At 54.4% G+C, this 26659-nt stretch overlaps 2 protein-coding genes across 8 annotated transcripts; one reads left to right on the top strand and one right to left on the bottom strand.

The window, feature by feature from the left end:
* Positions 1 to 411: 411 nt before the first annotated feature.
* ABCC10 (ATP binding cassette subfamily C member 10) lies at positions 412 to 21459 on the top strand. Of its 5 annotated transcripts, none has more exons than XM_041765516.1 (22): positions 412 to 687; positions 935 to 1106; positions 3147 to 4365; positions 5914 to 6141; positions 6726 to 6882; positions 7168 to 7277; positions 8934 to 9013; positions 9641 to 9812; positions 11372 to 11470; positions 11851 to 12040; positions 12603 to 12680; positions 12835 to 13029; positions 13436 to 13589; positions 13890 to 13960; positions 16816 to 17083; positions 17386 to 17555; positions 18228 to 18388; positions 18712 to 18965; positions 19974 to 20119; positions 20206 to 20303; positions 20541 to 20653; positions 20967 to 21459. In XM_041765516.1, the coding sequence occupies exons 2-22, from the start codon at positions 946 to 948 to the stop codon at positions 21118 to 21120; spliced, it is 4278 nt and encodes a 1425-aa protein (XP_041621450.1). In that variant the 5' UTR covers positions 412 to 687; positions 935 to 945; the 3' UTR covers positions 21121 to 21459. The 5 variants fall into 5 exon arrangements, with proteins under 5 accessions (XP_041621450.1, XP_041621414.1, XP_041621430.1 ...); XM_041765480.1 differs by having other exon boundaries at positions 13771 to 13960; positions 16740 to 17083; XM_041765486.1 differs by having other exon boundaries at positions 416 to 550; positions 13771 to 13960; positions 16740 to 17083.
* Positions 21460 to 21464: 5 nt separating this feature from the next.
* Positions 21465 to 26332, bottom strand: DLK2 (delta like non-canonical Notch ligand 2). Of its 3 annotated transcripts, none has more exons than XM_041765530.1 (6): positions 26253 to 26332; positions 25107 to 25237; positions 24752 to 24815; positions 23624 to 23754; positions 22999 to 23143; positions 21465 to 22314 (listed from the first exon to the last, which is right to left on the bottom strand). In XM_041765530.1, exons 2-6 carry the CDS (start codon positions 25180 to 25182, stop codon positions 21579 to 21581), a joined length of 1152 nt encoding a protein of 383 aa, XP_041621464.1. In that variant the 5' UTR covers positions 25183 to 25237; positions 26253 to 26332; the 3' UTR covers positions 21465 to 21578. The 3 variants fall into 3 exon arrangements, with proteins under 3 accessions (XP_041621464.1, XP_041621484.1, XP_041621474.1); XM_041765550.1 differs by lacking the exon at positions 26253 to 26332 and adding an exon at positions 25732 to 25787 and having other exon boundaries at positions 25107 to 25254; XM_041765540.1 differs by lacking the exon at positions 26253 to 26332 and adding an exon at positions 25732 to 25747.
* Positions 26333 to 26659: the final 327 nt, after the last annotated feature.

The following is a 26659-nucleotide window of genomic DNA, read 5'->3' as shown; positions in this document are numbered from 1 at the left end:
TACCTTAGTAGTGGTATTGCCCAATTGCACGGACTAAAAAAAAAAACAAAAACCAAAAAACACCTGAAGTTCAAAGGGCCCAGGTAACTTCCCCAAAGCCATGCAGCCTTGGAATAAGGACGGTAATGGTCTAAATGTCCCCAAGTGGCATTATTCATCAGTGTAGCTTGCACGTTTGGCTTCTCAGTCCCAAAGCTTTAAGAACTAGTGCAATGCATGTGCCTGCTAGTAAACAGGAGACAGATGGGAGCGAGGACTCTACCTGAGAGGGTATAAATGACGTTGCACTAGGGCTGACATCCGTCCCATGCAAATAAGGCACTATAAGCCCGCTGAAGGCCGAGACAGACCGCCACGGCGCGTCGGCTCCCAGACACCGCGGGCACGGAGAGAAGTGCGCACGCGCGCAGAAGCCCGGCGAGTGGGCGGGGCGAGCGGCGCCGGAGAGGTCGTCCCGCCCGCACAGGGCGCCAAGCGGGCCGGGCTAGCACCCTGACACAGCGCCAGGGTCTTTTGCATTCACCAGTGCTCGGGATCTCGGGATCCGCGGGTGAGCATCACCTTCAGGTTAGACGTCCCGGATCTCTGGGGTCGGAGACACAAGGGACGGGGGAACAAGCGAGGCCGGCCCGGGCGACCGCTCCCGAAATCTGCCGGCTCTTGGAAGCCGAACCACTTCCCTTTGAGGTAACGCGAGAGTGGGTGGGGTCTGGCCTCCGGGCCGCAGCGAGGGGCGGTCCCGGTTCGGGGGCGGGGTTGGAGGCGGGGAGACCCGGCTGTCCCGGCCCGCTGACGGCACCCCGGCTTCCGGGTGCGCGTCCCCACTCTGTCCCGCTGGGTGTCGGCTGCCTGCCTGGACCTCGCCGTTGGAAACACGGATTCCCCCCTACCTGGGAGGATCCTTGCCTGCCGCCACCCCCGGCTCTCCTCGCAGGTGCAGCGACCATGGAGCGGTTCCTGGCCCAGCTGTGCGACACCAGTGTGTTGCACCCGCTCCCGGTGTGGGAGGGGGACACCACCGGCCACTGCTTCACCCAGCTGGTGCTCAGCGCCCTGCCCCATGCGCTCCTCGCCGTGCTCAGTGCCTGCCACTGGGGCACTCCGAGGTGGGTAGAAACCGGTGCAACGCATCTGTCCATGTGTGCTTGCAGACCTCTCCTGAAACCCACATCTCCGCGGGAGTGTAATCAGAATAGTGAGGTCTGTGGAGTAGGGCAAAAATAGAATAAAATCTAGCATTAGCACTTTGCAGCAACGTGTCATGAATTGAACGCAAAACTGGGCGAACAATGTTTTTAGCCAATAAAGGTAGCTTGTGTTGAAGTTGTAGGACCAGTTTCTCACCCCTTCCATCCATGAGAACTCAGTATTCCCTAGAATAGAGAAGCATATCTACCCAGATGGAGAGGAAGCAGTAGGTAGAAGAGAAGAGCAAAATCAAAACCTTAATCTTCCTGGGTTTGGAGCCGTAATGTGCCAAACTTACCTTGGTTTTGTATTTATTTCTGTATGGCTAGATATGTCTAAAGTTACTCTCACTCTGGCTATTGACAAAGCAGGAGAGAAGTCTACTGTCTGCCTTTTGGGATCCCTAGTCTGATAGATGGAATGTGTCCTTATCCCAGATGAATCAGGGGGCTGATGAATCCCTTCCTTGAGGAGGAGAAGCTTGGGATCTGTTGGTCTGGGAGGAATCCTGGTTTGTCTTTTACATAGAATGAGGCAGAAGTCTAGAGAGGGTTAGTCAGTTAGCACAGACATCCAAAGCCTGCTCAGAGGACTTTCTATTAAAAATAGACACAGTGCTTCAAGAACTCAGTCTTTGAGCAGGCAAGAAAGACCATCATATAATCAATAGAAATTATGGTTTTTGCATTTCACTTTTAAGAGTTTTTGTACATTGCTGAAAAGGGTTAGATCCAGAATCTCAGACAAGAAAGGACTGTAGAGGGCTTTCGGTCCAGACTCTTCACTGCTCACCATACTGATGAGAAAAATGAAGTGCAGAGAGGGAAGGAGACCTTACTCATGGGCTTAAGACTGACTGATGGCCAATTTGGGGCCTCCAAGAGCCCAGTGTTTTGTCCTTACATCTTAAAGAATTCTTAAAGGTTGACTTTTATTCCAGTATAAACTGCTCCATATTACTGCGATTAACTGGACTTTTTAGAGGAAATCCAAAGCATTCTAATCTAGGATTAAACTTTTTCAGTAACCCAGCCCTGCCAATAAAAGGAACAATAGATTTAGTCCTCTCATTATGTAAACCCCCAAGACATTCTCATATGCACTGCTGCAGGTATAATGTACTTAATTTTTAACGTAGGCAGATCACCCTTTTGTTGACTAAAAATGTTTTTGGCTTGCCAAGAAGATAGAGACAAAACTAAAAAAGACGTTTTGTTCAGCAAGTGGAGTCACAAATATGACCTATACCACCTTCTAGAACCATTGGAAAGTCAGAGAGTAGAATATTCTGAGGCTTTGTAAAATTTAGGCTATTGTAATCGAGTGTAGAAGCCATATATAAATCAAGTCTTTATTCATCTAGTAGTGTTTCAGGTGAGTTTAAGGATTATTTTAGGTAGATATTTTTATAAAAGTGAATATTCATTTCTTGGTTGTTATCTGTATGAAAATTTAGGATTTTTTTTCCTAATTAGTCTTCACATTCCATACATCATTTAAAATTTTTTTTTATTTACTTATTTGATAGAGAGAAAGTGAGAGAGAGAGAGCACAAGCAAGGGAAGGGCAGAGGGAGAGGGAGAAGCAGGCTCCTGGCCGAGCAGGGAGCCCGATGTGGGGCTTGATCCCAGGACCCTGGGATCATGACCTGAGCTGAAGGCCGACACTTAACCAACTGAGCCACCCAGGCACTGCACGTTTCATACATCCTTAACTAAGAATTGTTAGTTTGTGGCAAAAGAATGATCAGAAATGGTATGGGTAGATTGGAAAACAGATTAGGTTGTGCCAGGAAGACTTCCTGGGAAAAACCCCTGGTATTTCAGGGTAAAGCGAGATACAGATAAGGTGTAAAAGGCAGGAAAGGAGCTGATTGCCTCTAGGTGAGTTATTAGTGATGTGTCTGGCCCTCAATCAGCCACTATGTGCCTCCCTTTCTTTTGTCCCCCCGTCCCTAGGAATCCAGAGTATATCCTGTACTGCAGTCCCGGCTGGCGCCTCCGACTCACAGCCTCCTTCCTGCTCTTCATCTTTCCATTACTAGACCTCCTTCCAGTGACTTTGCCACCAGGGGCAGGCCCAGGACCCATAGGGCTAGAAGTGCTGGCAGGGGGTGTGGCAGCTGTGGCCTGGATCAGCCACTGCCTGGCCTTGTGGGCGTTGGCTCATTCCCCTCATGGCCACTCCCGGGGACCATTGGCCTTGGCTCTGGCTGCCTTCCTGCCAGCCCCAGCCCTAGTGCTGACTCTGCTGTGGCACTGCCAGCGAGGCACACTTCTGCCCCCGCTTCTCCCAGGACCCCTATCCCGCCTATGTCTTCTCATCCTGCAGCTGGCTGCGCTCTTGGCCTATGGATTGGGCTGGGCGGTTCCTGGGGCATCACGGGGGCCCTGGGCCCAGGAGCTCCTCCTGTCTCAAGGACAGGAGTCTGAGGTAGCTGAAGATGGAGAAAGTTGGCTGTCACGCTTTTCCTATGCCTGGCTGACACCCTTGCTGGCCCGAGGGGCCCGTGGAGAGCTCCGGCAGCCTCAGGACACTTGCCACCTTCCACGCAGACTGCACCCAGCTTACCTGGCTCGTATCTTCCAGGCACATTGGCAGGAAGGGGTCCGGCTGTGGAAAGCCCTGTATAAGGCCTTTGGTCGGCACTACCTGGCACTTGGACTCCTGAAGCTGGTGGGGACCATGCTGGGATTCTCAGGGCCCTTGCTGCTTTCCCTCCTGGTGGGCTTCCTGGAGGAGGGGCAGGAACCACTAAGCAATGGACTACTGTATGCCCTGGGGCTAGCTGGTGGGGCCGTCCTGGGTGCTGTGCTACAGAATCAGTATGGGTATGAGATACGGAAGGTGACACTTCAGGCACGGGGGGCTGTGCTGAATATTCTGTACCGAAAGGCTTTACAGCTGGGACCCAGACGCCCTCCTGCCGGGGAGGCCTTGAACCTACTGGGCACCGACTCTGAGCGGCTGCTCAACTTTGCTGGGAGCTTCCATGAAGCCTGGGGCCTGCCCCTGCAGCTGGCCATTACCCTCTATCTGCTGCACCAGCAGGTGGGTGTGGCCTTCGTGGGTGGTCTGATCCTGGCCCTGCTTCTGGTCCCTGTCAACAAAGTGATTGCCACGCGCATCATGGCCAGCAACCAGGAGATGCTACAGCACAAGGATGCAAGGGTTAAGGTGAGGGCTGCTTAGGGTCCCTCAGCAATTTGGAGCTGAGGACCCACCCACCTGGTCCCCAGGTCCTCCCATGCACAGTGCCTGAGGGTGAGGGCATACTCTAGAAGTTAAGAGCTCCAACTGGAGAAAGGCATGAGTTCGTATCCCAACTCTACCACTTACTAGTTTAATCACCTCAAACGAGTCACTTAACCTCTTTGGGCCTCTATTTCTTCATCTGAATAATGACCGTAATAGCTTGCTTCAGAGGGTGGTTGTGAGGATCGTATGAGGTGACTCTGGGTATGGGGCCAGTCACAAAGTAAGCAGTAAATAAAAGTGGCCTGTTAGTAGCACTGCAGTTATTAGCTCATGCAGCTGAAAGCAGCAAACTGAGAAGGTAGGAAGTAGCCTGTCTGGAACTAAATGGGCTTTTAGTATGAGTGCCAGGACCCAAGTCCTCTACCTCTTCATCTAGGGCAGAGACCATCTCATAGCCCACAGGTGGAGTGGAGAGGTCTAGGAGAGCCCCCAGCTACTTCTAAGGGATGGGCTGAGGGGAAGGGAGTAGGCCAGTGCTCTGCCTGGGCCGGCTCTGGGTGTTGAGTGTCTGGGTTCTGCAGTGACAGGAGGATGGCAGGCCTGGAGGTCCGCACAGCATAGTTGTCAGCCTCTTATGGGAATAGCTCAGAGCGCTAATAGGAGGAAGGTCCTTCATAGCCCAGGCCCTTTTCTCCTACCCATGACAGCTACAGACTAGGTCTCTAGCGCCATCCGGGAAGCTCCCAGTGCCTCCCTGGCTTGCAGACTGGGGATGTGTGAATGTTTGGATCCAAGGAGTTTCTCTAGCCCCTGCCCACCTTGCCTAGACTCGTTGGCTTGTCTGACCCTGGGCTGTGGTGTGGGCCTCCTATACCTGTACGCTCCTACAGAAATAGTTCCTGTACCACCCAAGCCATGGGCCAGACTGGCGACTGGCTCCTAAAGCCCTCTGTTCTGGCCTTGAGAAGTAGTTCTTAGTCCTTCCTCTTATGGAAGGAGAGGTTTTAGGCCAGTGTGGTAGCGCCTCAGTACTTTCTACCTAGGGAGTAGGAAGGTGAAGGGACTCCAGCTCTGACTTATTCTCCACTCTAGAGCACACACACAGAGGAAAAGTAAAAAGATTGGCAGGAGAAACAACTCAGGACTGAAAGGGATTTTTTTTTTTTAAGATTGATTGATTTATGATAGACATAGAGAGAGAGGGAGGCAGAGACACAGGAGGAGGGAGAAGCAGGCTCCATGCCAGGAGCCTGATGTTGGACTCGATCCCGGGACTCCAGGATCGCGCCCTGGGCCAAAGGCAGGCACTAAACCGCTGAGCCACCCAGGGATCCCCCTGAAAGGGATTTATTTGAGGGTGGTATTTCTTCAGAAAGAGCTGAGGTGAGGAAGGAGACCAGTGCTAGGGCAGTACAGGGTATCTAGGAGCCTAGTACTCTTTCTCTCCCAGTAACTTCTGGGTGGAGGAGAGTGGACACCTGTGAGCAGGGTTTCCACTTCACTCTACTTTCTTGTCTCCCTCCTCAGCTCATGACAGAGCTGCTGAGTGGCGTTCGGGTCATCAAGTTCTTCGGGTGGGAGCAGGCACTGGGGGCCCGGGTAGAGGCCTGCCGGGCTCAAGAACTGGGGCGGCTCAGAGTCATCAAATACCTGGATGCAGCCTGTGTGTACCTGTGGGCTGCCCTGCCGGTTGTCATCTCCATTGTCATCTTCATCACCTATGTCCTCATGGGGCACCAGCTCACTGCTACCAAGGTGAGTCCCAGAAGAGGGGATGGCTGTAGGAAAGTGTAGAGAGGTGACAGCCCAGGCTGTGATGGAGTTAAGACGTAGCCTCAGGCCCTTGGGGCTGCTGGGAAGGAGGATATCTGGCTACCTTAACCTTTTCCAACTGAGGGGGAGTTCTCCGAACTTTCTAGGGCCCCAAATATATCACCCTTTGCTCTGTGAAGGAATTCCTTTTTTTTCCCCCTCTCTTCCATCCTCTTTGATATTAGCCCCAGGCTCCATGTTAGGTTCCCTTATCCTCATTCTAATTACTTTGGGGGGGAAAAAATCCATGATCCAGTGCTGGCTCTAGCCAGGGCCAGACAATGTACTTAGAAATTCTGAGAAAGTTTCAGAATGCCCCAGGCCTGTGTGTTATTGAGGTGCTACCTGGATCTCTGGAGGAACATCTGGAATTTCTAAGATTCTGAGATGGCTACCTTTGCCACCCAAGGATTTTCCAGCCACCCCTCAGTTCTGCTGCTGCCCTGTTCTTCCTTTTACACCCCTGTCTGCCTTCAGATAGCTCCTGGGCTTCAGGTGATACTTCATCCCCCTTCTGCCCTACTTAGGTGTTCACGGCATTGGCACTGGTGCGCTTGCTCATTCTTCCCCTCAACAACTTCCCTTGGGTGATCAATGGCCTCCTGGAGGCCAAAGTGTCCTTGGACCGGATCCAGCGTTTCCTTGACCTTCCCAGCCACAGCCCCCAAGTCTACTATAGCCCAGGTAATGGGAAGCTAGAAGGAAGAGCCTGGCACAGGGTGAGGAGGGAACAATAGCCCCTAGGACGCTGTACATAGGTGCCAGCAAGAAGGGCCAGAGGCAGCAGAATCCAGGCAGAGCAAGTGGACATTTCCTGGGGAAGAATCTTCAGACCAAGACTAAGGCTGAATTAGCCCTGGGCCAGTAGATACAGGACAGGCAAGCCAATGACATGTTCCTGGTTTACCCTCTCCAAGTAGGTAGGTTGTGCCTTAGCAGTCCAAGTTGAGTATTTTATTCCCTATTCAGATCCCCCCACAGAGCCATCTACAGCGTTGGAGCTCCATGAAGCCCTGTTCTCCTGGGACCCAGTTGGAACCAGCCAGGAGATCTTCATCAATCACCTCGAAGTGAAGAAGGTTTGTTGTTGGATAGACAATCTAGGGGAGTCCCTGGATGAATGAGGGATAAAGACTCAGTGACAGATAAACATGCATGGAGCCAGTCATAGCTAGATGGCCTGCATCTCAAAGCACCAAGGGAAGGAACGGAGGAGCTCTGGTGAGCAGGTTCTACACTCCTCTCTGAGCATCATCCCACTAGCATAGCTTTCTCAGAGTCCTCTACTCTGTCCCTGGTCTCTAGACAGCTATATCCACCTAGTCCAGGCCAACAAGTACGTCTGTCTCTCCATTGTTCCTGCGGAGCCAGCAAACTCAGAATAGACCCCAGAGCTTATTCAGCATCTGCCCCAGGTCAGGGACCAGGGGAGAGGCCCTGTAGCCTCTTCTGAGAAGGATTTTGCAAATGGGGTAGATAATCCTCTATTTAGCCTGCTGAAAAGAAATCACACCCTGTGACTCACACCACTGCATGCATACATCGTCAAAGAAACACTTGAAAGAATATTCCTGGCAGGACAGGACTCCTGTTCCTCTACACACACCCCACCCCCGTCCTGAATTTTCCCTCTCCCTTGACCCCTGTCCAACCCTTTGCCCCACAGCTCAACCCAGCATTCTCTAGTCTCTACCACATTTGGCTCACATTTCTGGCATGGGCTGTATTTTTTTTTTTTTTTTTCTTAGTTCAGGCAAGACAAGGCTGGAATTTTTCAAAGGAATTTTACTAATGTTGTCAGTTGGGGCTTTTTTTGGATATAAGTCATAGAAACCCACTGGAGCTAGCTTAAGCAAACAAGAGTTTATAATAAGGTTATAGAGATGAATTACAGAATCCAAAGGCATGCATACAGCTGGATCTCAGCAGCCACCCAGAACCAGGACTCAACTCCTAGAACTCTCCCTCTGTCTGCTTTTCTCTGTATCTGCCTCATGCTTCTCTTTCAGTGGACCTGCTCTCCACTGAGCATAAAAGGTGACTGCATAGAGACCTCCCACTTAACAGCTACAGCCAGAAAAAGGGAAAATTCTCAGGGAAGGGTCTCAACTCACTCTGGCACCCACCCAGAGATGGGTCAATCCTGGCTGATAGAGTGGGGGCACCACAGACAGAGCTCCTGAGAGCACTATCTGTTTCTAGAAAAGGGATTTTTCTTTCCTTTTTGTACAGGAAGATAGCTCCATGGATGTATGTTACAACTAAGAAATGAAGGGAGAACAGAAAATTTGAAACTGCAAATAACAGAAATGGGCACCTGTGCAAAGCACCACTGCCTTTTGCCCCGACATAGCAGAAGTCTAGCCACAGGTGAACTTAAGTAGCCCAGCATCCAGGCCCCAAAGCCTGGAGTCCCTCCCTCCCTTCTCTTTCCAGGCTCCCTGCTTTGACCTTTCCTTGGAAATTCTAGGCAGTTTCCTCCATTCTCTCTGGTGCCTCTCCAGGGGCCTTTCATGCAGATCAGTGAAACTGATCACTCCTCTAAGTGGAAAGTAAGCACTGTACTTCTATAGTTCCTATATGAACCTCCTACTCGGTGAGGCACAGCTCAGCCTATGGACTGGAGAATTCTTTCTTCACAGACAAACGGGCCTAAACAGAAGCCTCCGTGGAATGATTGGCAGCTCAGGGCCTCAGGAGGAAGACCTGATGCTTACTGTCTGGCTTCCTTGCAGGGTGTCTTGGTGGGCATCGTGGGGAAGGTGGGCTGTGGGAAGAGCTCGCTGCTGGCCGCCGTTGCTGGGGAGCTCCACAGGTGAGTAACCTCTAGTGTCCCCTGTCCTCAGCTTTGACCTGCAGCAAACACTTGCCTAGCCCCTGCCCTGTGGTGGATGCCTTTATAGGGTCCCAGGATACTGAGAGTCAGAGACGAACAAGACCTTGTCCCTTTCTTGGGAGAGTTTTAGTCTAGAAAGGGGAAGGCAGTCAAAGTGAGTTATCATAAGCTTCATATCAGAGTATTATCAGTGCCATAATAGTGAGTAAAGAAATAAATGGAAATATCCTGCATCAGTTCATCTTTCAGAAAATGTGGTTACGCAGGGAGGGATCTAGAGAGGAGCAGAGGGATAAAGGAGGGCCTTCTTATTTTACAGTGAGAATGAATGGGAGCAGGGTGGTGGCCATCCTCTTCTCTGAGCACATCCAGATCTGACCACCACTTGGCTATAGCCAAAGAGCAATTGCTTCCCTTCCCAATCCAGATTGAGCCTCCAGCCTCATTAGGTCCCCTCGACCCCAGTGGCTACCAATCCAGAGACCCATGTGACATGAAAGGGGACCCGATGTAGAAGACAGCAGTCTGGAGAGGCTTCTGGGAGGCAGGGGGCTGGTTATAGAGGGACCTAGTCGAGGGCTGGCCCCCTCATGCTGCTCTCTGCAGGCTGCGTGGGCGGGTGGCAGTGTGGGGGCTGTCCAAAGGCTTTGGCCTGGCCACCCAGGAACCCTGGATCCAGTTTGCCACCATCCGAGACAACATTCTCTTTGGGAAAACATTTGATGCCCAACTCTACAAAGAAGTGATCGAGGCCTGCGCCCTTACTGATGACCTCCATGTGAGTGCCCAAGCCCTAAGACCTCCTGACTGCCTTCTTCCCCATGTCCCTGACACCTCAAGTCAGAGATTTGCTTCTCTGGGAAGAAGTTGCTTCTGCTAAGGCACCATTAACCTGAGACTGGCTGTCAGGTTTGGTCCTCCTAGAGCATCCAGTGTGTAGTTCCCCCTTCCAAGTAGGACCCAAAGGGACAGTAGTGGTGGGGGGGTTCCACATAGCAGCCTCTAGGCTAGGGTTCCCTCTGAGGCTTTAGCTCTATGTAGGTTTGGCTGGTGGTTCTGGTTCAAGAGGCTTGGGATGCCTGGGTGGCTCAGCAGTTTAGCACCTGACTTCAGCTCAGGGCTTAATCCTGGAGTCCTGGGATTGAGTCCCACATCCGGCTCCTGGCATGCTTCTCCTGCCTATGTTTCTCCCTCTCTCACTCTCTCTCTCTCTCTCTCTCTCTCTCTCTGTGTGTGTCCCTTATGAATAAATAAAATCTTAAAAAAAATAAAAATAAAAGAGCTTCTCCTACACCTTCCCCTGGGGAGGCTTAAGAGATTTAGGGTTACTAGAGGCAAGTCCAATAGATCCCCTACAATCCAGAGTACTGAATTTAGGAGGATGAGATTCCAGATCTCACCCATGACTTCCCCACTCAATCCCCATGTCCCTAGCAGGATTGTCATCACTACTACTCTGTCCAGGTAAATGTGGAACTTCCCTGGAAAAGGGGACCTTTACTTTGGCTATGGGGTATCCCATGCCCATGAATCATTTGTTTCTACATCAGACATTTTTCAAATGCCTGTCGGGTACTGGGAACGGTTCTAGGCACTAAGTGGTAAATTATAAAGCTTTTCCTTCAGGGGGACTCACTGTCTGATAGACCACAGGTGCTTCCACTGTAATGGGCCCCCCTTAGCTAAGGAGACCACTCCTGAGGCCCCATGAAGGCTTGGGGTACATTTTTGTGTAAAAATCTATGAAAGCTTCCACATTGAATTTGCCCATCGTTCCCCTTGCTCTTAAAAAGGCAGGGTAGGAAAAAAAAAAAAAAAGGCAGGGTAGGGATGCCTGGGTGGCTCAGCGGTTGAGCATCTGCCTTTGGCTCAGGGCGTGATCTTAGGATCTGGGATCGAGCCCCTCGTCAGGCTCCCTGCGTGGAGCTTGCTTCTCCCTCTGCCTATGTCTCTGCTTCTCTTTCTGTGTGTCTTTCATGAATAAATAAAATCTTAAAAAAAATAAAAAATAAAAAGGTAGTGAGTGTGACAGGGTGGCTAAGAATCTACATTCATGTCCTGCTGCTTACTAGCTGTAGAACCACCTGAGGGCAAGGTAGTTACTCTGAATTTTGGTTTCCTCTGTGAAAGAGAAATAATACCAACTCCATAAGGTTGTCATAGGGATTGGATTGTCAGAATTACGGATTAACCCTGTTGCTTGATCACCCCAAATTCAAGTCTACTCTCCCTAAGCTCCCTGGCTCTCTTGATGCCCTCTACCTCTTCCCTGCAAAGGGATGGAGTAGAAGGTATTGGGGAGCCCATTGACCAATGCTAGGAGGCCTTTCCTACCAGATTTTGCCTGCTGGAGACCAGACAGAGGTGGGGGAGAAGGGTGTGACCCTCAGCGGGGGACAGCGGGCCCGGATTGCCCTTGCTCGCGCTATCTACCAGGTGAATTAAAGATGAGGAGGTCCTTGGAGGGAGTGGGGAACGGGGATATTTTCATCAGAATCTAGTTTCTTTTTCTCTCTCCCTTCATGTTCTTGAGATGTTTATCCCTTTGCCACCCCATGCCCCTTTTGCAGATTGAAGGCAGAATTAAAGATCCTTTAAAAAAAATTATGTGACTTGAAGCGCTAAGCACTGGCCTTGCTTGACTGGAGGGAAGTTTACCCTCAAGTCTCACCTGCTTTGCCACTGCTCTCGGGGCAGCCCCCAGAGTTCTTCGCAACTGTCTTCTCTGACGGCCTCAAGATCGTGTCCTAGGAGAGGTCTGGGTTCTGACCAAAGGACCCAGGACTTGGTACCCATGATGTCCCCACCTCTTTTAGGAAAAGGAGCTCTATCTCCTCGATGACCCTCTGGCTGCTGTGGACGCAGACGTGGCCAGCCACCTTCTGCATAGGTGCATCCTGGGAGTGCTGAGCCACACTACAAGGCTACTCTGTACCCACCGCACCGAGTACCTGGAGAAGGCAGATTTGGTGCTGCTGATGGAGGCCGGGCGCCTTCTCCGGGCTGGTAATATGGGCCGCCAGGGTGGGAGCCAGTGGATTTGGAACTTGGGCTGTGTGACTGGGTACTTTGGGAACACAGAGGACCAAGATCTCCAGGAACACTGACGTCCTTAGAGAAGAGACAACAGTCAGGTTTAGAACGATCTTTTTATTAAAAATACAAACAAATATTAACAAAACCCCACCTCTGATGGATTATTATCCAGAGGGACATGACCAGGGAAGTTCACTGAGAGAGAAACAGGAGGAAATCAGGCTCCACCAGACTGTTAGAAATTTTGTGAAGCCTGAGGAGAAAGCTCTGCAGTAACAAGAGGTGACTCTGGACAGAGTGCTCATGGATGGCTATGACTCTCCTGGAGTGAACATGTGTCTGAGCTGGCTGGACTACAGGCACAGAGGGAGAGTCCTCTTCAGAGTCTAGGGGTCCAGGGCAGGGCCCTGCTAGTGAGAGTCAGGGAAGGGGTCCACAAAGAATAGGAGGTGGATTGGCACACTCATTGAGGAAGGCAGAGTATATAGTATATACGCAGGAGCCCCCTGATGATTTCCTTGCTACCTTCCAGGGCCTCCCTCTGAGATCCTGCCGTTGGTACAAGCTGTCCCCAAAGCCTGGGCTGAGGAGGGACAAGAGGCTGATTCAGGTGTGGCTCAGGGCTGAGGAAAGGGCTTGCCCTCCACCACTTCACTATAGAGATACATTTTCCTCAAAGCTCCCCTGCCCATCTGAAACACTGAAGTTTAACTGTCTTCCTGCAAACTTAATCCACACCCTGCCCTCCTTGCCCATCCTCACAGCTGCAGTGCAGTCAGTCGGGAACCTGGAGAAAACAAAGGAGAGGCTGGAAGTGGAGGAGAAAACATGTGGCCATGTGCTGCAGGAAGAAAGCAAGAAGGAGGGTGCCGTGGCCTTGCACGTGTACCGAGCATACTTGAGGGCTGTGGGCCTGGGCCTGGCCCTAGCCATCCTCCTCTCCTTGCTCCTCATGCAAGGTGGGAGTAAACCCCAGAGCCCCTCATCCTGCCCCAGTCCTAGGTCCCCATCATAGCCATCACCTCCAACTGATCATTACAAAGCCCTGAGCTTCCCCAGTCATGGACAGCAGCTGGGACAAGATACACACCCCCAGTTCTGAGAGTCCCAGGGACCAGAGGGGTGTACACCATAGCCATCTTCTGGTCTGCCCCCACAGCTTGCTTCCCCTCTGCAAATTCCAGATCATCCACTCCTCAGAGCTGATGGGTGATGGGCCCAGGGAAGGAGTGCACACTGGGGAGGACATGGGATAGTAGGAAGGTGGGGAGGGCCAGGGATGGGGGTTAAGGGCAGAAGGTTAAGGGGGTGTTTGAATGGAAAAAAGGGATGAGTCACAGCTTTTCCCTCCCTTTCCCCACCCAGGCACAAGGAACGCTGCTGACTGGTGGCTCTCCCACTGGATATCCCAGCTGAAGGCAAACAAGAATAACTCCCAGGAGATGCCAGCCCCCACCAACCCGGGATCCACAGGGCTCCTCTCTGCCCAGCTGCTCCTCTTCTCCTCCGGAAACCTCTAGTGAGTGGCTGGAGCTAGAGCAGGCTTGGGGCTCCCAGAGGGGTTGCGGGGGTGGGGGTGGGGGTAGGGGCTGATGTTCCAGGTGTGTGTCTTCTGGTGGGGAGAGCTGGCGTGGGGGAGGGGAAGGGACCCCTGAGGGGCCCTTCTTTTGGTTACCCACAGCCCCCTCCTCACCACCTAGCACCTCAGTGTTCCCACTGCCAAAAACTGCCTCCAATGGCTCCTCAGACATCCGTTTCTACCTCACCGTATACGCAACCATTGCTGGTGTCAACTCCCTCTGCACCTTTCTCCGGGCAGTGCTCTTTGCAGCAGGCACCCTCCAAGCGGCCGCCACCCTACATCGCCGCCTGCTGTGTCGAGTCCTTATGGTGAGGGGATAGGAGGGTGGGGTGGCATGGGGGAGCCCTCTCAGTACTTGGGCTCCATCAGGTGCCCCATCCTACCTCCTAGTCCTCAGGAGAAGACAGCCCTCACAGGTGTGTGCAGCACTTGGCAGCTTGAGACCTGGGGAGGCTGAGAGCAGAGCAGCTCTCTGAGTTCAAACCCAGTTACTTAAGCTGGTAGCTTTCTAACCTGTAAAATTGGGAGAAGAGAATCTTCCTGAGTTACTCCTGTTTTGGACTTCAAGTGCAGAGGCCTGAATTAGTCACCTCTTATTTGTGGGGCATGGGACACCCCTTAGATCATAAGTTCCCTTTTTTATTTTACTTATTTACCCATTCCCTTTTATCTATGTACCCTATTCTGTTTCCCCTTCTTTCCTTGATAAAGCAACCATTCTTAGTAGGTATCATCTCAGGACTCTGAGATCAGAGCCCAAGCCAAAGGCAGACACTTAAACAACTGAACCACTCAGGCACCCCTGGCATTCTATTTCTTACAATTTTTATTTAGGGCTGTGTTTTTAAGATCCATCCCTGTTGTTGTGTACATATTTAGTCTGTTGCTGACCCTATAGGCTTATTATGAGGATTAAATTAATTAGTACATGGAAAGTGCTTAGGATAGTGCCTGGAACATACTAAATACTCAATCAGCAATTATTATTAGTCATGTTGTTGTTCTTTTTTTTTTTTAAGATTTTATTTATTCATGAGAGACACAGAGAGAGAGGCAGAGACACAGGCAGAGGGAGAAGCAGGCTCCATGCAGGGAGCCTGACATGGGACTCGATCCTGGGTCTCCAGGATCAGGCCCTGGTCTGAAGGCAGCGCTAAACCGCTGAGCTACCCGGGACGCCCCTTGTTGTTGTTCTTATAAAGCCCTTTTCTTGTCTGTTATCCTTTTTTAAAAGATTTTATTTATTTATTCATGAGAGAGACACACAGAGAGAAAGAGGCAGAGACACAGGCAGAGGGAGAAGCAGGCTCCACGCAGAGAGCCTGATGTGGGACTCGATCCTGGGTCTCCAGGATCACCCCCTGGGCTGCAGGCAGTGCTAAACCGCTGCGCCACTGGGGCTGCCCTTGTCTGTTATCCTTTAAAAAAAATTTTTTTAAGTAATCTCTACACTGTGTATGGGGCTCGAACTCACAACCCTAAGATCAAGAACCTTGATTGTGCCTCACCAACTGAGCCAGCCAGGCACCCTCTTGACCGTTATCTTATCAAGGTCTTGTAATAACCCTGTGAGGTAGGTACTGTTATCCCTATTTTATTTTATTTTATTTTACTCCCCCCCCCCCACTCTGTTATCCCCATTTTACAGATAAGGAACCTGAGGCAATGAGAGCGTAAGTGACCTGGGTAAGGCTAGTTCTGTGGAGAGTTGGGCTGGGAACCCAGTCCTATATAGGTATTCCTGTTGCCTGTCAGGGAGTAACCACCCACGGTTCTGCCTCTCCTCCAGGACCACGGCCTCTTTGGGCTGTGAAGGAATTCGTTTCTTATAAATTGGCATTAGGAGGTGCTTCCAGAAGTCCTTTGCCCTAGTCCCCTGCCCTAAGGGGATTATTCCTCAAGTAAAGGCAGAGAGCTGGGGGATGGAGAAGGTGAAGAAAGGGACAGGCTGTCTCTGAGATGGCCCACCCAGTAGCCATCTAAACAGCTAGAGACTGGGCAGCCCCTGTGGCACAGTGGTTTGGCACCACCTGCAGCCCAGGGTATGATCCTGGAGACCCGGGATCGAGTCCCACGTCGGGCTCCCTGCATGGAGCCTGCTTCTCCCTCTGCCTGTGTCTCTGCCCCCTCTCTCTCTCTCTCTCTCTGAATAAATAAATAAATAAATCTTTAAAAATAAAATAAACAGCTAGAGACTGCTGAGCACTCACTCTCTGCCAGGCAGACTGTGCTCAGCATCTGACTGCTGTACAGGTGCTTTCGATCCTACCAGCAGCCCTGAGAGCTGCAGTTCTGTTATTATCCCTGCTTTTGAGATGAGGAACAGGGGCCTTTAAGAGATTAAGCTCCTTGGGACGCCTGGGTAGCTCAGTGGTTGAACGTCTGCCTCTGGCTCAGGTCGTCTGCCTCTGGCTCAGGTCTGCCTCTGGCTCAGGTCTGCCTCTGGCTCGGGTCGTGATCCCGGGGTCCCAGGATCAAGTCCCTTATCAGGCCCCCTGCAGGGAGCCTGCTTCTCCCATTGCCTGTGTCTCTGCCTCTCTCTGTGTGTCTCTCATGAATAAATAAATAAAACCTTTAAAAAGGAGAGAGAGATTAAGCTCTTTGCCCGGGGCCTCCTATCCAGCAAATGGCAGGGCCAGAATCCCAGCAGTCTGATTCCAGAGCCTGAGTGCTGAGCTATGAGCTCATACTGACTTAGACTGCTGTCCAGCCACGGGCGATCAGGATGTTCCTCTTGACCTCTAACTAAATCTTACTCATGAGCCTAAAGTCCTCTTCTTCTGGAAAGAGACTGGCTCCTGCCCTGCAAAGGGGAGTTGGCATGTCTAGCACAGAGGTAGAGGAATGGCCAGCATGGCCTCTCAGGGTCACCACTGGCTGGGAGAGTCTCTACTTTTCCCACCCTGAGAGGGTCTCCCTCCAAGCTCCACCAGCCCCTTCCTCTCTGCCCCCAAACTCTGGGGACACTTTCCTCCTTTCCTCTTTTCTACTTTGGGCCTTTCTCCCCACCCCACCTCCCCCGCAGGGCTGTCCCCAGCCCCTCTGCTGCCAGGCCCTGCCCTTGCCCAACCACAACCCCTCTCCCAGGCGCCAGTGACTTTCTTCGACTCCACACCAGCCGGCCGGGTTCTAAACCGCTTCTCCTCCGACGTGGCCTGTGCAGATGACAGCCTGCCCTTCACCCTCAACATCCTGCTGGCCAATGCGGCGGGCCTGCTGGGCCTCTTGGCAGTGCTGGGCTCGGGCCTGCCCTGGCTGCTATTGCTGCTGCCCGCGCTGAGCGTCCTCTACTACCGCGTGCAGCGCCACTACAGGGCCTCCTCCCGGGAGCTGCGGCGCCTGAGCAGCCTCACCCTGTCACCTCTCTACACCCACCTGGCTGACACCTTGGCTGGCCTCCCTGTGCTCCGGGCCGCAGGGGCCACCTCCAGGTGCGTGGAATCTGCCTCTGGCCACAGCCAGTGGGGAGGAGAAGCTGAGGGAGGTGAGAAGGACCCCTGAAAAGAAGGGCACATGGGGGCAGGCCCCAGGTCTCCTGAGAAAGGAAGGGTGGGTGAGTGCAGAAAAAGGGATGGGGGATAGGGGGCAGAACAATGGTCCCTCTGTACCCCCGAGGAGAGGCCTGTGGGTATGTAGGTCAGCTCCGAAAAAGTTGCTGCGTTCTGCGGGGAAGGAGTCTGGTGGGATCACTGCAACAAGGGAGTGGCCTCTCATCCCTCCTGGCCTCCCCCAGGTTTGAGGAGGAGAACCAGAGACTCCTGGAGCTAAACCAGAGGTGCCAATTTGCCGCCAGTGCCACGATGCAGTGGCTAGACATTCGGCTGCAGCTCATGGGAGCCACAGTGGTCAGTGCTATCGCGGGCATCGCCCTGGTGCAGCACCAGCAGGGCCTCACCAACCCAGGTGCCACCCCGGGAGCCTCACTCTCAACTCAGAAGCATCCCAGACCTCCCTCTCTGCATTGTCCCCCCCAGCATTTCATCTCCCACCCTGGGGTCCTGTGAGGATGTGTTGTCATTGTCATCACTCCCATTTTAGAGTTGAGGAAACTGAGTCCCAGGGAGAGACTTGCCCAGGTGGTGGTGGGTCTGGGACTAAAACAAGCATTCTGACCTTCACCCCTTCCCTGCTCTGCCCCATTACTGACACTGCCAGGCCCATCTTCCATTGTCTTCCCCCGAAGCCTATCCAGGCCCACCTCACTCCTTTGTGGCTCACCTCCTGTGGACCCCATCTGGGTCCCAGCATCTTCCTGCTTCTCTACAGGCTTTTTTTTTTTTTTTTTTTAAGATTTTATTTACTTATTCATGAGAAACAGAGAGACAGAGAGGCAGAGACTCAGCCAGAGGGAGCAGGCTCCACGCAGGGAGCCTGTTGTGGGACTCGATCCCAGGTCTCCAGGATCACACCCTGGGCCGAAGGCAGGCGCTAAACTGCTGAGCCACCCAGGCTGCCTTCGGCAGGCTTCTTTTACGTGCCACAGTCCAGAGCCTTCAATTCTCCCTCCTGCCCTAGCTCTTCTCCCACATGTATCCTAGTGTCCATCCGCTAGCGGCTTGTGCTCTTCCCCTCCAGGACTGGTGGGCCTGTCACTGTCTTATGCTCTGTCCCTGACGGGCCTGCTCTCTGGCCTGGTGAGCAGCTTCACGCAGACAGAAACCATGCTGGTAAGCGTCGAGCGCCTCGAGGAGTACTCCTGTGACCTGCCCCAAGAGCCCCAGGGCCAGCTGCCAAGGGTAGGCCTGCAATCCCTGCCCTGGGCCTGGGCACTGGAACCCTGGGGGACCCTCCTGACAGTCCCGCCTCCCCTCATTCCTTTCCTTTTGGTCCTCACTGTTTTTCTCAGCCCCTCTCATGTCACTGTGTGATGTCGCATTCTTCACGGTGTGTCTCTCATCCTTGTGTCCATCCAGAGGGCCTCACCTCTGCTGCCCATGCCCTTTCCTCTTGTGCCAACCCTTTCTCCTATTTTCCCCTCTTCCCACTCCCCATTGCATCTCCTCCTCATTTCTTCCACCTTACCCATCTCTGTCTCTCTCCCACCCATGGACCTCACCAGCTGGGCGTTGGCTGGCTGACCCAGGGGAGTGTGGAGTTCCAGGATGTGGTGCTGGTATACCGGCCGGGGCTGCCAAATGCCCTGGATGGGGTGACTTTCCGTGTGCAGCCTGGAGAGAAGTTGGGCATCGTGGGCCGCACAGGCTCTGGCAAGTCTTCCCTGTTGTTGGTGCTCTTCCGGCTGCTGGAACCTAGTTCGGGGAGAGTGCTGCTGGACGGTGTGGACACCAGCCAGCTGGAGCTGGCTGAACTCAGGTCTGGGGGAGGAAGAAGAGGGACACCAGGCTACTGGGACATGGGGGAATGTCCAGCTAGGAATGCTTTATATCAACCCGGGGCAGCCAGGGCCAGTCAGTGGCAGGACACAGGACAGGACAAGCAGGTGAGGACAGCGAGATCCTAGTACCGAAGTTCAAACTCATAGCTGTGGTCTCAAGGTCTGCAGTCTGACCCAGGACCGCCTTTCCAGCTTTGCCTTATACTTTCTGGCACATAGCCTCCATTCGAGACCACCAGTCACTGCCTCCTGAACCAGTCTTCCAGGGGCAGTGCCCCATACTGATGTCCTCAGCCCTGAGGCTTGGCAGACAGTGCTTGGGACAGCTCAAGACCTGGGTCGGTTGCCCCCAGCCACATTTGGCCTTTTCTGGAGCTAATCATCTCCCCATCCCCACATCTAGGGTTGTTTTTTTTTTTTTAATTTCAAAAGTGATCTAGTATCATTTTTGCTGAGTTCTGTGCCATGCACTAGGTAGGGCAGCTCTGTCCTAAAGCCCATGACTGATCCCAAGCCCTGGCCCTGGTCTTCCTGCCTTCTCTTCTCACCTGTGGCAGCCTTACCTTATGGCTCAAACATATAGCTCCTCAGGACTTGATTCCAGGCCCACTTCTGACCTTGAAGTGTCCCCTCCCCATTCATGTTCTGGTCATTCCTTGCCACTGCTGCCCAGTAGCTGCTAGAGTTGGGCCCACACAGCTTAGCCCACTCCTGTTCTCAGTGTTTCTCCATATTTTGTGCCTTAGTGAGATGTAAGCTCCTTAAGGATAGGGTCAAGACCTTTGGTATCTTTGATGCTCCCTGTAGCACTGGCACAATAGGTACATGACTGATCAGCTGGGGAGCAGAGTGGGGATTTTGTTCAGGTCTTACCCCTCCCCCCAAGCTTTCTTGGAAGTCCCCACTAAAAAACTGTGCTAGGAACAGAAGTGGCCACATCTCCAGTCTAGATCCCATGTCCTGTCGCCTTCTTACCACCCCCCCAGATCCCAGCTGGCTATCATCCCCCAGGAACCCTTTCTGTTTAGTGGGACTGTTCGGGAAAACCTGGATCCCCAGGGCCTGCATGAGGACAGGGCCCTGTGGCAGGCCCTGGAGCAGTGCCACCTGAGCGAGGTGATCGTGTCCTTGGGTGAGTACTAGGCCCTACCCTGCAGGGTAGTCAGAGGGAGCAGGGAAAGGCCTGAGACCTGGGGCTGAGGATGCTGTGCCTTGCAGGTGGCCTGGATGGTGAGCTGGGTGAGGGGGGCCGGAGCTTATCCCTGGGGCAGAGGCAGCTGCTGTGTCTGGCCAGGGCTCTCCTCACGGATGCCAAGGTGAGGCAACAGGAAGGGACATTAAAGAGAGCCAGGAAGAAGGCAGGGGGCAGTCAGGGTGAAGGAGTGGGTTGGGGAGAGGTTTTGGGGGACTAAGTTAGTTTTCCTTTTAGAGCTGGAGGTGGGGAGCTGTAGGTTGGCTGGTCTGGGCCCGGAGGTGGGGGCTGGTACTTGGATGGGAGCCAAGGCTAACCCGCTTCCTCCCTCCCCTCCCCCCACCCACTGCGCATGTTCCAGATCTTGTGTATCGATGAGGCCACGGCGAGTGTGGACCAGAAGACAGACCAACTGCTCCAGCAGACCATTTGCAAACGCTTTGCCAACAAGACAGTGCTGACCATTGCGCACAGGTGTGCCAGTGTCTGGAGTGAGAATTGAATCAAGGCCTATGGTGACATGAACCCAGAGCCTCCCTTCCTTTCAGGGACCCCAGGGGTCTGGGTTCTAGAGATTCTAACCCCCCATGAATCTCAGCTCCTTGTTCTCCAGGCTCTTTATAGCACACTGTCCAAGGGTATCTGCGGTCTTCCCCAGCACAAAGCCAGACACTAAAGCCTGTGGGGCATACCTGTGCTGTCCAGGGGAGAAGAGGGAAGAGCAAGTCAGCTCTCTTCTCTAGGGCCTTGTCCGCTGTCCCCCCATTGACCACCTTCTCTCACACAGGCTCAACACGATCCTGAACTCTGACCGTATACTGGTGCTGCAAGCAGGGAGGGTCGTGGAGCTGGACTCCCCCGCTGCCCTGCGCAGCCAGCCCCACTCGCTATTCCAGCAGCTGCTGCAGAGCAGCCAGCAGGGATCCCAGTCCTCTCGCTGAGGGTCCTGAGCCTGCCCTCCCACCGTCCTACAGGGTCTCCCCTCGGTCTTACCTAGTCCTGAGCAGCTGCAGGGGTGCTGGCTGCTTGTTTACATTCTCCTTTGTGGCTCTACCTCTCCCTCACTTCCCAGAGGGGAAAAGGGGACCCTAGGTCTTCTCTGGAACCCCTGTTCTCTTGCGGGGCAGAGTCCTGAGGCTCCAGAACCAGGCCTCTGCTCTGGCCCTCTTACAGCTGGGACTTCAGGCAGATTTTCTGGCAGAGGAGCCCATGTGCACTTTTCATAGTTTTATTTGATAAAATTTCCATTTTACAGTCTATGTATTAAAAAAATAATATTTCTGGTGTGTGGCTAAGGTCCTTCAGTGTGTGTGCCCCAGGAGAGGGGTGGCGACGAAGGCCTATTCCAGTCTGAGAAGCTGAGGAGGTGAAGGTGGGGGGCTGGGAGCCCCCACCTCCATCACAGTGCTGTGGTCTTTCCAGGCTCAGGGGGCAGGTCAGGTGACAGGGGGAGCCCTGCCGGCAGCATGCTAACCTGACACTCCTGGTCCTGGCATGCCGGGGCATAGTGTGGGGCAGGGTAGCAACAGGGTCCGGGGGGGCATACACCCCGGCGCCGGGCCCTCAGGGTCAGCAACATTGTGGACAGGACCAGGGCGGCGGTGAGGGCCCCAAAGACCACCACAGCCACCAGGCTAGATACACCTAGCCCAGCCTCTTGCCTCCGCACCACCTCTTTCACTGAGATGCGCAGCAGACCCGCCCCCACGCTGTGGGGGACAGGCCCTGTGGCAGGTACTGCCAGAGCCGAGGTGGTCCCCAAGGGGATGTCCACTATGGTGGCGGGTTCTGAGACAGGTAAGATGAGCTCGCAGGTCTTGCCACCATAGCCGCTGGGGCAGAGACAGTCAAAGTCATGGACGCGGTCCCGACAGCGGGCCCCTCTCTGGCACGGACGGCTGGCACAGTCATCCAGGTTGACTGTGCAGAAGCGACCAGCAAAGCCCTCAGGGCAGAGGCAGGAGAAGCGGTTTATGCCATCCAGGCAGGTGGCGCCATTGGCACAAGGTCTCATCAGACAGTCGTCTACATTGACCTCACAGCGAGAACCCACAAAGCCTACCAGGCAGCGGCAGGTGAAGTTGAGAGCAAAGCCCTGGTCATCCTGGCATTGCCCACCATTCCGGCATGGGGAGCTGCAGTGGGAGGGAAAGAGGTCAGTAAGGCCAACTCACACTGTTAGGGTAGCCCAGGTCAGCATCCTGACCGCCGCCACCCTTCAACCCCCTTTCTGGCTAAGTCACCTTGAGTCCCTCTCTCTGAGCCTCCAATGCCTCCATTTTAAAAATGAGAATAAGACTAGTCCCCTAGTCCCCCCAAATTGTGAGGGTTAAATGAGCTAATTCAATGTCAAGCGGTTAGCATAGGACCTGGCCCCAAGGCAAGGCTCAACGCAGGCGTGCTATTATTATCCTCAGAGACACTTGGACCTGCAGCAGAAATGAGGACAAGTCCAGCCCTGCAGCCCATTTGCTCACTCACAACAAGGCAGAGAGTTGCTGAGCGGAACGTTTCTGGGAGCTGTGTGCCAGCTTTTCCAAGGGGCCAAGCAGAGTCCTAGGTCCTTAACCTCTCTACACCCACCTTCTCAACCAGAGCAGTCACATGTTAATGTGGTACACCTTCAGCAACTCCAAGTTTGGTTTTGGAGAAACGGTTCAAATGGTACCAAAAAAGTTGAGAAACCCTGGACGAGGGACACTTTGGCTCCCTGGACCCTCAGACCTAATACTTCGCCATCACCCTCTCTATAGTCCTGCTTTCTTTCCCATCACCAACTTCTCCCCTAACCTCCCACTCACCCACAGGCCAGTACTCACCCTGCCTGTTCACAGGGTCCAGACTTGCGCTCGCAGTCATGTCCATGGAAACTTGGTGGACACACACAGTGGTACTCGCCACCCCCATCGTAGACACACTGGCCACCATTCCGACAGGGGTTCTGTGTGGTACAGATGTGCTCATCTGGAAAGGAGACCGGGAAGGCTCTGGGTGCCTGAGGTCTGGGTGCCCAGACCTGCCCAGGCCCCACCTGAAGCTCTGTGGGCATGACTTGTACTACAAACCCACCCAGAGCTTCTGTGGTGTAGTGGGGGGAAACAACACTGCATTGGTGTCAGGAGGCTCCTAGCCCCAGCATCATCTGTCTGTCTCAAAGCTACTGGGCAAGTTGTATCTCATCTGTGGGTCTCAGTTTCCTCATCGGTAAAATGAGTACATTTTAGCAGCTGCCTTGCCCACCTCATAGGATTATGTTGACTGAATTAGGCAACTGGTATAAAGTCTAAAATGATAAAATACCATGTATTTGAGGGTTTAAGCCAGACAGTGCTCTTAAATATGTGCTTAATATTAAATATAGGTGCTCGATAAATGTTATCGATGGATGTTCTCCCAAGACACACGGGGTCCCCAGTCCAAAAGCTACCCTCACTGCTCCCCTACCTTTGTCACAGAACTTGCCTGCCCAGCCACTATGACAGATGCACTGCCAGGGCTGGTGACAGGTCCCATGCTGGCAGCCAGGCATTCTCACGCAGCGCTCACAGTGCAGCCCTTCCCAGCCTGGATCACACCTGGTGGGGAGAAGCACAGGGGCAGAGCTCTGGGTGGGAGGATCTGAGGAGATGGGAGAGGCAAGACCAGAGCTTCTAGAAAACACAAGGACATATGAGAACCTCTAAGAGAGACCAGGCCTGCCCCAGGTAGGTATAGGGCTCTATGGGGTCATAGGACATACATATGGAGTCAGACCATGAGACACCAGCCTTCAAGTCCTGTGTTTGTGCTTTGTCTAACCTCTCTGGGCTTCAGTGTTCTCATCTGTAATAGGTTGGGTTAGGTTGGGTTGAGGAAGAAATTAAGATGACATTTGTAAATAACCCCAGTACCATTCCTGGCATGTCTGAGGTGCTCAGAAGCAGTTTAAAAAGAGTGACCTTGAAAGGTCATAAGGACTCTCTTCCCATCCTCATTCCAGGACAAAGACCTGAAGTATTTCAGGGTGTCTCAAACATAGCCACCTCCTCCAATACCTTGCCTTGTCAGCTCATTTCCTTATGTTCAGACATACTTTTCTCGTGCTACAGAATTGGCCCAACCCCCACCCCAGTGAGTCAATTAACTCAAATTCATCAAGAAAGATACTCTTTCTAAGTGCATCTCCCCAGCAACCCTCCTGTAGCCTTTCTTTCCCAGGCTAAACCCATTCTCTTTATATTTTTATCTCTCCTTTTCCTCATGGCCCCCAATCTCCAAACTCTCAAGCTTCAGGTCTTTCTACTGGTATCTTGAGGAGGAACGTTTCAGAATTCCTGGATCAGCTTTGGGAGAGTAAAGGAGTAGGGAGTGGAGAGGCATAAGCCAGAAGAAGAAAAGAGAGGCAAAGCAGAGGGGAAATGGGGCCGGGAGAGGCTAGCCAGCCTGCCCTGTGGCCATGAGGGGATGAGGAGTGAACAGTAGGGTTTTAAGCCCCTGGACACTCTGCCCTGGGGCTTGACCTGGATGTGGGTGTGGACCTGCTGGGAAATGGTGAGCAAAGGGTTTTTGGTAGCACGTGTTGGACAGAGGTACCTGCAGGAGCCGTCAGGCGCACAGCAGCCGTGGGCCAGGTCACAGTGGGAGCTGCAGTCATCGGCTGCAAGAGATTGAGGTGGGAAGGGTGAGACCGAGTCAGGGATCCGCTCCCTGAGATGCGGGGCTCGGAGGAGCGGGGTCTCACTAATTGGCTGGGCCCTGCTCCAGGCTGGGGCAGAACAGAGTCCTCGCCTCGCGTCGCCTCGCCTCGCCTCGCAAGGGAAGGGGCTCTCTAGGTCTGGTCAAGCCCGCGGGTCGGGAGGCTGCAGTGCCGTCTCTGGCCGGCAGAGGTCAACGCGCAAGCGAGGGATGGCGGGGCAGGGCCGCGACCCGAGCCCGGGGGCGCGCTCACCTCCCGCAGGCTGAACCGGTGCCCCCAGGATGCACAACAGGCACACGAGATGTAGACAGCGGCAGCCGCTGGGCATGGTCAGCGCCGGCCTCAGGAGGGAAGGACGGATGGACGGCCGGACGTGCGGACACCTGTGGGACGGCACGGGCTGGGAGGCGGCGGGACCCGGAGACGGTGGCACGGATTCCGGTTCGAGGGACACGAGTCGACCGGGAAGAGGGGCGTCGGGACAGGAGGTGGGGGCGGGGGGGCGGAGGCGGGGAAGGCTGGGCAGGCGAGGGGACTGGGGACAGGAGCCCGGAGCGGCTCTGTGGGAAGGAGGCGAAGGATGGACAGCGCGGAACGAGGTCCAGGCGCCGGAGGGGCCGGGCTGGGCACGGAGTCCGCACGGCGGACTGCGCGGGGATGGGGACAGCGCCGGGAGGCGGCCTTGGGCGCGGAGGGGACGCGGGGGCCGGTTCCCGGCAGCGGGCAGTCTCCGCCTCCCACCTCGACTCCCCCCCCCGCCCGGACCTGCTCTCCACGTCCCCTTCCCATCTCCGTCGCCTCGGCTCGGCCGCGGCGCGGGGCCTGGGGTCCCCAGAACGCCCCTAGCCCCGCGCGCCCCTGCCCTCGCGGTCCTCACCTCGGGCTGGGAGGCAGCGCGCCCCGGGACGCAGAGCGGGGCGGGATCCGACGGGCTCCGCCAAGGGGCCGGGCGCGGGGCCACCCCTAGCCGGCCGCGGGGGCGGGCGCCGAGGCGGCTGCCATGCGAGCCGAGCGCTCGCAAATCTGGGGCTCAAGGCGACCCCGAGCGGCGGCGGCGGCGGCGGCGGCGGCGGCGGCTCCTCGCGCGCGCTCAGGCCGCCTGCCAGGGGCGGCGTGTGCCGGCGGAGCCCGCCCCCCCCGGAGCTCCCGCCCCCCACCCGCGGGCGTCCCGCGCCCACCCCCGCGACGCAGGGCTCACACCTCGCCCCGCGCCCCCCGGGGCCCCCGCCTTCGCCGCCACCTAGCCCTTCCGAACCTCGCTTTCTTCAGCGAAAAGAGGAAATTAGGGGAATCAAAAAGGAAGAAGACTGCCAAGTGCCAGCCAAATGTGCACAGCCGCTATTCTCCCATCTTGCATCCCTTGCCGGCCGGACCCGCGCCCCTCCTCCCGTGCCCCACCTCTGCTCTCGCCGGTCAGCTTCCCATCACGCTTCTCTTTTAAATCCCGTGCACGCTCCGGGCAGCCTTGCGGCTCCAGGCCCTCCTCCTGTCACCAGCCCACGCCTCCTCCGTTTGTAAATCCTACATCACCGGCTTTCGTCTGTGTGCTCTCCTCCTCCTCCACGCCCTCCTCTTCTTTCTTCGTTGCCATTCCCAGCCTTCCAGGATCGACCCATGCCTATCTAGGGATCAGCCTCTCGCACCGCCCCCCCCCCCCCCCCCCCCCCCCGCTCCATCAAGACTGTATATTTCCCCACTCCATTCCTTTCTGCGACCACTACTGGGAAGCCTCCCCGGGCTGGGAACGCCCCTGACTCCGTAGATGTGCCTCCCAGTTTCCCACTTCTGTACTCCGATCACAACCG

The sequence above is a fragment of the Vulpes lagopus genome, chromosome 1 (assembly GCF_018345385.1).
Source record: "Vulpes lagopus strain Blue_001 chromosome 1, ASM1834538v1, whole genome shotgun sequence".
Classification (NCBI taxonomy): Eukaryota; Metazoa; Chordata; class Mammalia; order Carnivora; family Canidae; genus Vulpes; species Vulpes lagopus.
The sequence above is the reverse complement of the archived record's forward strand: the minus strand, read 5'-3'. Positions and strand labels throughout refer to the sequence as shown.

Coding starts and splice junctions, on each gene's coding strand:
- ABCC10 (XM_041765480.1), top strand. CDS start 946: ATGGAGCGGTTCCTGGCCCAGCTGTGCGACACCAGTGTGTTGCACCCG. Junction 9,014..9,640: donor GTTGCTGGGGAGCTCCACAG/GTGAGTAACCTC, acceptor TGCTCTCTGCAG/GCTGCGTGGGCGGGTGGCAG. Junction 9,813..11,371: donor CCCTTACTGATGACCTCCAT/GTGAGTGCCCAA, acceptor CTTTCCTACCAG/ATTTTGCCTGCTGGAGACCA.
- DLK2 (XM_041765530.1), bottom strand. CDS start 25,182: ATGCCCAGCGGCTGCCGCTGTCTACATCTCGTGTGCCTGTTGTGCATC. Junction 23,755..24,751: donor GCGCCTGACGGCTCCTGCAG/GTACCTCTGTCC, acceptor TCTCCCCACCAG/GTGTGATCCAGGCTGGGAAG. Junction 22,315..22,998: donor GGACCCTGTGAACAGGCAGG/GTGAGTACTGGC, acceptor CTCCCACTGCAG/CTCCCCATGCCGGAATGGTG.